Source organism: Chaetodon auriga, chromosome 1 (assembly GCF_051107435.1).
Source record: "Chaetodon auriga isolate fChaAug3 chromosome 1, fChaAug3.hap1, whole genome shotgun sequence".
NCBI lineage: Eukaryota > Metazoa > Chordata > Actinopteri > Chaetodontiformes > Chaetodontidae > Chaetodon > Chaetodon auriga.
Genome location: NC_135074.1, coordinates 17,937,620 through 17,947,186, shown reverse-complemented (window position 1 = coordinate 17,947,186; position 9,567 = coordinate 17,937,620). Strand labels below are relative to the sequence as shown.

Below are 9,567 nucleotides of genomic sequence, written 5' to 3'. Positions count from 1 at the left end.
TGCTTAAAGCTGAACAAAAACCACATGTGAACCTTTCAAGAAATACGTGGGGTGTTTGTGCATCACTAGGGGTTGCCCCTCCTGTCTTATCCAGATGTTTTATTGAATGACGCCTGTTACACCTACAGGAGCTTCAGTAAACTCAATCCCAGAACCACCAACACTTCTGGCACTGTTCAGACTGCACTGCACGCACTTAGACAGAGACCTGCAGCCAAAATATTTCAGTCAGTATTTTCAAGACTCAAGTATCAAACTCAAAGAGACTAAAGAGCCCGAGAAAAAAGCCAGTGGACACTCCAGCAAGTTAAATTTTGGAGTCTAGAGGAGAAGTATGTGGGATTTCCATGTCCTGTAACTCAATGACATACAAAATCTATCATCTACCACTAAGCATAGTTTCTACAAGGGAATCTGCAGGGCTCAACTATGATATGCTCAAGTTTGGTTTATAGTATAACACTGACTGCAAGCCTATCTAGATGATGAACATGTTGAACTTCTACATTAAAACCTTAAAGTCATGCACGATGAAGTAATTTGTAATCTAAAGCACTTTTTCTCACGGACTGACACGTGGTTTCATGGGAAGTGCCTCTGCCCTGTATTATTAATTCCAGACTGCCACCTGTTGGACAAACTCAGATCACACAAACTTCACCAGATGTTCTTCTCGATGGAAAACGCTCAGATAAGGAGAAAAAAAATTTTGGAACATAGTTTTATTGTTTATTTCTAACAGTTCAGATATGTTTTAAAATTATGTAGTAGTTTTAGAAACATTTTAAACATACATACAATATAGGCCTGTGTGTAGGAAAACACAGCATTATTGGGCCGTCTTAAAAATGTACTTGCCCTTTAGCCAACACACTAATTCACCATATCAAACTGTGTGGGAAATGGGGGCGGGGGCATGGGAGCTTGTATTTTCCTGACAAAGGGGATTCATCTATTCATTGAGATAACTTTTTCCAACTGTTTATGGTAAATCACTTTTTCTTCCCAAAGGTGGGCAGTATTTATTTGGTCTTTCTTCATCTACTCCCAATGCCAGCCCACTGTTGTTATGGAAAACAAACAGGATGGTTGATGGTTCAAGTGTGCCATCTCCAGCAATGCCATGTTGTCAACAGGTGTCACCAATACTTCAGAATAAGTACTATTTAACTCAAGTTTGTTTATTTAAAAAGAAAAGAAATCAGCACTGGACACTTTACCTGGACATCAGACTTAGGTAGTTGATGACAAGGATTTGGTCTAATTTGCTGTTAGCTGCCGAGCCTGCTCACACTCTGGGAGAAGTGATTGGCTCAACGGTGAGGAGGACGATAACTGGCAGGATGTATTGTGTTTAAAGTGAGAAATATTCTCTAAAACCTCATTTATTGTACTCTTAAGTATAAATTTAACATTCCTCATTATTTTTTTTCATCTCAACAAAAAGTAATTTGCTTAGATATTCCTCGCACAAGATCTTACCGGAAGTTGTCGAGATCTTTCAGCCACATCTGAGTGCTGGAGGGAAGTTGTCATGGAAACGGTTCAGTTGTTATCACGTGAACAAAGTTTTTGCGTACGTCTTTGCAACATGGGAAACCCTGTGATCTTTGCATTCCGTGTCAGGAAAGTTTCACAATTAAATGCGATACAGCAGAGCTAGGTGTAGCTTTCGTCGCTGCTTCTGTTCCTCCTGCTCCTCTTCATGATGTTTTCGCCCCAAAAATGTCTGACTACTGCATTCCCCACAATGCAAAGCGATAACGTCTCTGCACTCTTGTGTTTACGCTTAGCGGTCACGTTCACCAATTGCTAGAGCACGCTGTTTGACACTACACTACAGACAACTCAGAAATGGTGGCAGTCGTCAGTGTATAATTCCTCGTTTCTTGCACCTTGTGGTCAGTTTTTGTGTGTGTAACGATGCCGGGGATGTGCTCTGTGCCGGGCTGTAAGGGCTACAAGAAGGCGAGGTCTCGGGGGGTTGTATTCCACTCTCTGCCTACAAGGGACCCGGGGCGATGCAGAAAGTGGTTAAAGGCCATACAGAACCCCAAATTTGACGAAAACACGCCAGTGAGTAAATATGGCAACATAAGAGTCTGTAGCCAGCATTTCAAAGCGGACGATTACGAGCCGGACATTCAGGCAGAACTTATGAAAACAACGCCCCGAAAAATCCTCAAGTCCAACGTAATTCCATCAGTGTTTTCTGGAAGACAACCAGAGGACCTCAGCGCTTCTCTGCCAGCAGATGACACGAGCCTAACACAGGTAAATCATGTATTTAACCTGTAAAGTGTATATTTCTACAGATAACGTTGGCTGGAAATCCCAGCCGTGTGTCTTAATATTCAAGAGAAATTTTGCATCTGGAAATAGGGCAGTATCTCAGCCGTCCATGTGGAAAGGTCAGGGTGTTGTAGTAGATGGAAGAAAACAGGATGAAAAGCGTCTTCCCTGTTTCTGCTGGTCTGAAAATCCTACATCAACCAGAATGCATTGCGCACGGTTTGTACGACAGTAAAGAGGTTAAGTAACTCATGATGGATAACGTTAGATTACGCGGTTCAGCAGAGAGCGATACGGAATGAGGCTTTTATTAATGGAAGAAATGTTCGTCTCATCAGGGTGCAAAGTACATATACTACAAGGACTGCGCTTCAGTACTTCTTTGAGGCACATGTACTTTTTCTGCTGCTTTATAACTTTACTGCAATTTACTGACAAATATTGTGATTTTTGCTCCACTGTATTTATTTGCTAACTTAAGATACTAGTTATTACTTTGCAGATGAAGTTTAAAAGTTCAAAACATAATCAGAAAATAAATTATGATGTATGTAAGCAATGTACACATAAACACACCAATAATTATAATCCAATAATATGCATTCTGAAATATGCTATTCAGCATAATGACTACTTTTACTTGTGGTCTGCATGTATATTTTGATGCTAGTATTTTTACACTGACGTGATGTGCAGTGCATCTGTGTGCACTGACTGTGTGTCATATGTGAACAACTGACACAGACAGGGACAGGAAATAAAACAACACACTGCTGATTACACACTGTAACAGTCCAGCATAGAACAGAGGAGAGAAAGCAGCTCTCCTCCATGTGTCCAGAGACATGAGGGAGAGCACACAGTTAAAGCACCCCAAATAACAATGACTGACAGAACCATCAGTGCAGACTGAGTCATAGAAAAATAAGACATCCACAGATAGAAACGAATGAAAGAGCAGGGTGAGCTCATTGGTAATTAGACTAGCTAGAATCCAGCATATTGATTTGAATATGTGTGAGTGCAAAGCATCGTTCTCACAGCTGCAATTATAACAGTTTCTTTTACTCAAATGTAGCTTAAACATGTCATGTGATTGGCAACTTCAATGCACTTTAAGAACAAATATTATTGGGACCACTATAAAAAATTAGTCATGAACATTTGATACCAAAGAATTCGCGTTAGAGACACTACCACGGACTAACACACTGACCAAACAGGGTCCAGCCATTTTCTAGGCTTCACTCTTGATCTTTTAAAAACAGTGGCGCACCTTGAGAAATAGGATTAAAATCTTTTTTTTTATTGTACCACAAACAGAATATTCATTAATCTGAATGAGAGTAAGATTTTTTTATAGGATTTCTTTATATATAGGCGCAACATTGAGTGTCACTTTTGTAGTGTAATTTGCCTCTGTGTGAAACTGGATGGAAAACGACTGGTTACCAGTGTGGTTATATCAAAACTGTTTTTTTTAATTAGGCGAAGGCTCCTGGTGCAGCCACTCTTGCCTCTATCTCGGTTGTTTCAGGCTCCAGCATGGACTGTGTGCTGCAGCAGACCTCTGTGTTAACCTCAGTAAGTTGTGCTGCTATGTTCCTCATATTCGATATTTTGTTTTCATGGGTTATCGTGTGGTTAATTTGTGTTAGGACAGATGTTTAATCAGAGAGCTACCCTCTTTTCTGAATGTAGCACTTGTTATTTTCAACAGTCACTGTTTTTAATCTAATGTCCAAGTACATCATCACAGGCTTCTTCTTTGGGTGTTCAAGTCACTGATGTGGATGCTGCATCACTTTCTCCTTCCCTGACAATCCCTGTAAGTATACCACATGACATCTGTGTCAGTGAGTAATACACTCAGAAATAATATATTTTGGTATTGTGAACCCTATTCAGAAGAGTTGCTCACACAGTAACTTTACTAAATTCTGAATTTGACATCTGTCGCTAATCCCAGATTGCCTCAGGATTTCCAAGCGCGTCATCCCAGTCACCTCCACCCAGTGAACTCAGTGAAAGTTTGTGCAGTGTTGCATCGGTGGCTCGTCTGAGTGAGCGCTTCCACCAAGAGACTGAATTAAGCTTGACATCAACATCAAAACCAGATAAGAACACGGAAAAAGACTTTCAGATTCAGTCAAAGACTATTGTGAATGACAGCTGCTTGATGGAGCTGTTTCAGAAATGTCAGACATGTGGACAGCCCATAACCAACAAGAAGGTGTCTCACTGTGGGGCACAGAAGAAGGTGAGGTGGAGCTGCCTTGGTGGACACAGGGGCACATGGATGTCATCGCCTCACCTTTGGGAGGCATTTCCTGAAATCCACCTTCTTATGACTCTTTCCATTCTTTTTTCTGGAGGCTCCTTTACACACTTTAAAAAATGGGCCAAACACCTGCACCTGAATTTCATGGGACATAAAACCTTTTTTGAACTTCAAAAGGCATACCTCAGCCCAGAAGTGAAACAGATGAACAGGACTGAGCAGGAAGGGATCTTTGCAAAGGGGGTCCACCAACAGCCTGAAGGCACTCCTCTTCATATTTCAGGTGGTGGTTGCTCTGGTTCTCCTGGTTTCAGGACCAAGAACTCATACTGTATATTACTGTCAAATTTCTACAGGATTATGGTCCTGCCAGCACTAGTTGGTATAACTTCATTAACTTCAGCAGCCGGTCGGTATGAGTGTGTTGAATTGGTGTCAGTTGAGGGAGCTGTCTGACAGGCTGTTCATCTGATTGAATCCACTGATTGATTTTGCCATTTTGTCAGTCTTTTCTTCTTTGCCATGAGAAAAAAACAACACATTACTGAACATTTTCTTGTTTTTATTTTGAAGATCCTCTGAAGGAAATTAAGGCCAAGTCAAGGAGAAGAGAGAAGAGAGCTCTGTCGTCATGGTCAAGGTAAGGACACATGTACAGGCTATAAATTGACTATTAATAAAACGTAATAATCAGCTTGTCAAATTGTTATATAAAGTCATCTGTGGATGGAGAGGAAACTATGGAAATCCAGTAACATTACTCAAGTGACATCAATCAGGACCCTGATGTTGGCTGGGAGATTAGAGTTTTGAAAAGGAAAGCTCACGTCAGACTGGGTGGAAGAAAAGCATAATTGTTGAAAAATGGATTACAGCTTTATTGGATGAACTTTTTAGTTGCACCCACTAATGGAGTGTGAAATCACTGTTAGAGGTGCTCTGCTTAACAGGAAACGTGACTCCACACGGGCCCTTTTCATAAAAAAAATGAAATGAATGAATATTGAGAAAGTGTGGGACCTCCACCCTGCACGGATTGTCTACTGTGTGACTGGGATGTCAGTGCTTAATGTGCCAGTCCAAGTCACTCCAAGAGTAACCGTTGTACTTTCAACATGATGAAACTGCTATTCAAAATCTTTATATAATGTGTTTGGTATTAATTCAATAAAGATTAACTTACTCTTTTTATTGATGCTTATCATGCTTGCTACTTGCGTTGTTGTGTCTTTTTTTTTTTTTTTTTTCAAAATATGTATCCTCCTCTATTAACGCAAAATAATGTGGATAAGAAACATTAATAAAAGCATTTAAGTTTTTATCTGCCAAACTTGCGTGCCTTGAATTCCTGGTAACTGCATACCTCTTCTTATCATTTTTAATATTGTGATACCGGGGATGTGACTCGTTTTTACAACCATTGACAACAAATGACTCACTTACCATATTAATATAATTTACCGATTTCTTGGTGAAGAAAAAAAATGGCTGACCAACAGCAGACTTTAGAGTACATCAAGGAGTAAAATATCTTTTAAGGGTATGAAGCTCTTTTACTTGGTTTGTTCCTGACCTGAGCGGCGAAGGTGTGAATGGTTTCACAGTCTAACAGAAGCTCAACTAGTTTTCAAACAACTACAGATGAAAGATTTTCCAATCTTTGCCTACATGTGATTTCTCCTGTAATTACAATTTCTTTCAGGTTCAAGTAAACCTGTAACGCCTCTTTTCTCAGTATACATTTGTTATCATCTTTACTTTGTTTTTGTTAGCGCTAACAGTTCAAGGTTGGGTTCATCCACATAGCACCCTCATATGTTCCTGCTCATCCTTGCTCTCCAGCCATGCATATCATTTCATTTTGATGTGGCATGTGATCCAAACAACTTCTGTCACTTCCACAGAAAAACTCAGTTGCAGTACTTGCTTTCAATCAGACATTCAGACAAAAGCCCCGAGGTCAACTTGAAACAAGTTGATACTCAGGTGTTTGTCAAGATAAGGGTGAATTTGCATGCTTAACATTTCCAGATGACGTTTTGTGGCTAATGACAAGGTTTCTTCTTACAGTTATGAAAAGAGATCCTCGATATTGCTGACCTCCACTGGAACGTGTATGCAAGAGCCTACTGCACAATCAAGTCTTGGACATGTCTCGTCCTCTGAAAGGTAAGCAGTCGCAACTTTGCTTTGTTTCTGGCTGGACCACAGCAAAGTGGGCCCGACAAACGCCAAAGTCTGCCCCTGATTTACTGAGTGAATGAGGCAGAAAAGGTCGTTCCCCGCTGTGGCAGTCCCAAAACCTTGTAGAAATAAGTTAGAGCTGAAGCACATGATGCTTTGGAGCACATGTATTGGCTCTCTACAGTGATGTGTGTGTGCGTGTGTGTGTGTGTGTACGTCTCCTCTGAGGAGAGCTGTGGAAAACAAAGCTCTGGTAGAGTCGCCAAGAACACCAAGCGGGGGGTCCTTCCCTGCTGCGACATATGCCTGTGTGATAGCTTCATACTGTCTATGAGCCAAGTGCTGTTTTGTCAGAGGCTTTTTCTGGAGAGTGCTCTCTGAAGTGCTGCTGTGTCTGTCTGCATGCCACATAATGGGATGACTCATGCACCAAACAGAGGTGATGTGAGGTGTCTTCCATCTCATGTCTGTGAGGGGACAAAACCCTCCAAGGAAGTAACTCATGATCTGCAATAGATGATTAGCCAGCACATTTCAATTGATGCCTGTGTCTTCTGATCACAACAGATAACTTGAGATTTTAAGTCTTTGTTTGTAGTGCTGAATTACATTTTTGGCATACTGAACACACTGTATTCTATGAGCTGAGTGCGACAGGAAACCAGGAGCATGACAGATAGTTTGTGTCAGACCTGGACCTGTACAGGACTGTATTACTTTGCGTGGTCTGGGTTACTCTGTGACTTTTTCATTGGATCACATCATATTTTACAGGCATTCCTGTGTCACACCAGACAACTAATGTCCATCTATGATGTTGAACATCAGAGTGAAACTACACATATTGCACAGCCTAGTATTGAGGTTTTTGAGAATGTCCGTATCAGGAGGTTTATATGTCTTTCAGTCCTGTACTGACTTTCTAAAGATGCATTTTCATGATTATTCAATGTCTCCACTGTAATTTGTCATTTTCAGTTTTGAGGAGATGGAGGTCACCATTGATGAGGACGAATGCGACAGCGTGAAGAACAGACTGTAATTTTATACTGGATTATACAGAATATATCGCATCTCAAATCTTGTGCCTCTGCTGCTCATTTCATTCAAATATTAAATCTATTTTTTATCTGATAGATCTGACTTGGAGAGTGATATGGAAAATGTCGTAGAAACAGCTGAGCTGAGTGCTCCAGGAGCTGATGACAGCTGCGATGAAGACGTCTACGTACCAGTAATTCCACAGAGGTACCAACATATGTGGCTTTGATGAGGCTCATTTTCAAGAGTCAGGATCTTAAACATTTTTGGTGTAGTTTGAATAAATTGAATGGAATATATTTAGATGACATTCGTATAATGGAGTTATAAAGAGTTAAAACTTGATTCTCAGTGTTGAGAATGCACAGTTTGGAAGACGTGTAATAGAAAAATGCTGGAGGACACAAAGAGCTTTCTACATGACGTAAAGCAGGAGTGTCAGTCTGTTGTTTTCTGTGTCAGTTCTACAACGTCTGAACTCGTACTGGAATGTGAAGAGGAGGAGCTGGAGCCATGGCAGAAACAAACTTCACACGTTCACTTGAAAGATGAGGATGATGTCGGAGAGTCGAGTACGTCACACCAGGTTCTTGAAGAACATGTTGGTGTTGAAGTTTTCAAACATCTGTCTTCTGTTCTCCTTTAAAACACAAGTAACTGTCGAGACAATACACGTCATTTTTCTTTATGCATTTCAAAGTCACCTGAAACTGCTGCTTGAATGTTGACTTCTTCTGTTAAAATGCCTGATTTTGTCTTTTTGTATGTTCTTACAGGTAATGACCAAACGGATTCTAAGCCGGAGCCTCCACTTCCTCAGAGAAACGCAGCGAGTTCTTCACCAGCTAAGCTGAAAACACGAACTCCACAGCCGGTTATCTTCAACAACCCCGTAATTGCGTTATTAGAGATATTTTATGTGTAATAAATGACGTGGTGTACATACCTTGTCATGTGATGTGACATTTGAATGGTTGATGCATAGTAGTTAGTGTTTGCTGAAGTATGGACTCTGTCTTTGTGTTTTTCAGGGCTTCATCGTGGCTTCTCCCCAGTTAACAAACAATACTGAGTTTATTGGCTCTGTGGGGACACAGTGCCATGCTGGGAATTCATTTACAATAGTAGCAGGTAAAAGTGAGGATAGCTTTGAGGGGACCTTTTGTAATTTTTCCATCTTTTCAGTGTTTGTATGCTGTATATTGGCCTTGTGTTTTTATTAAGTGTGTCTTAAGAGTTTGTGTGTTGTTTTTTTAGCTGCTCACCAGCAACTTTTCCAGAAAGTGGCTACAGCACCAGTAAAACCTGAAGCCTGTGATATTGTCCACCCCTCTGAGGTGCATCACATCAGCAGCAACCCTGTGTCCTTATCCAGTGTCCGGAGTCCTGCAGTACATGCAGCGTCATCTCACCATCTGCAGTCAGACCAGTCCAGCACACACAGTCTCCCTGTCCCTTTTACTCTGCCTTGCTTTACTGTGCTTGAACTTGAATCAACTGGCACATCAAACAAACAATAGTTTTAACATTCTTAACTGTTATAATGTGTAAATTCACATGTTGTTATAATGAAATGCAGTTTGCCTCTCAGTTACAGTCCACTTCAAAGGTGCAGATTTTATTGTAATATTAAGTTCAGTAAAATAAATTCTTAAAGCAAAAATCATTTTCAGGTGCTTTGTTGCTGTGTTATCAAATGTCTGGTATTGCTTCATACAATAGTTTCTCTATAATACATTAATATTTAATGGGATCAAGCACTGTTGAAT

General features: G+C 40.6%; 1 protein-coding gene across 2 annotated transcripts; it reads left to right on the top strand.

Annotated features, from left to right (window-relative positions):
- The first annotated feature begins 1,785 nt into the window (after positions 1-1,785).
- LOC143319097 (uncharacterized) lies at positions 1,786-9,464 on the top strand. 2 transcript variants are annotated; one of them, XR_013077058.1, is made up of 12 exons: positions 1,786-2,274; positions 3,781-3,876; positions 4,052-4,120; positions 4,262-4,856; positions 5,147-5,213; positions 6,644-6,742; positions 7,736-7,795; positions 7,895-8,005; positions 8,261-8,451; positions 8,575-8,690; positions 8,830-8,929; positions 9,056-9,464. XR_013077058.1 is itself a non-coding variant. In XM_076727693.1 (12 exons), the coding sequence occupies exons 1-12, from the start codon at positions 1,924-1,926 to the stop codon at positions 9,316-9,318; spliced, it is 2,037 nt and encodes a 678-aa protein (XP_076583808.1). In that variant the 5' UTR covers positions 1,786-1,923; the 3' UTR covers positions 9,319-9,464. The 2 variants fall into 2 exon arrangements, 1 of the variants encoding a protein (XP_076583808.1); XM_076727693.1 differs by having other exon boundaries at positions 8,261-8,370.
- The last annotated feature ends 103 nt before the right edge of the window (positions 9,465-9,567 follow it).

Bases quoted from the DNA above. Each gene is read 5' to 3' on its own strand.
- LOC143319097 (XM_076727693.1), top strand. From the start codon at position 1,924: ATGCCGGGGATGTGCTCTGTGCCGGGCTGTAAGGGCTACAAGAAGGCG. The intron at 4,121-4,261 runs GTAAGTATACCA...CGCTAATCCCAG, and splicing joins CTCCTTCCCTGACAATCCCT to ATTGCCTCAGGATTTCCAAG. The intron at 6,743-7,735 runs GTAAGCAGTCGC...TGTCATTTTCAG, and splicing joins CATGTCTCGTCCTCTGAAAG to TTTTGAGGAGATGGAGGTCA.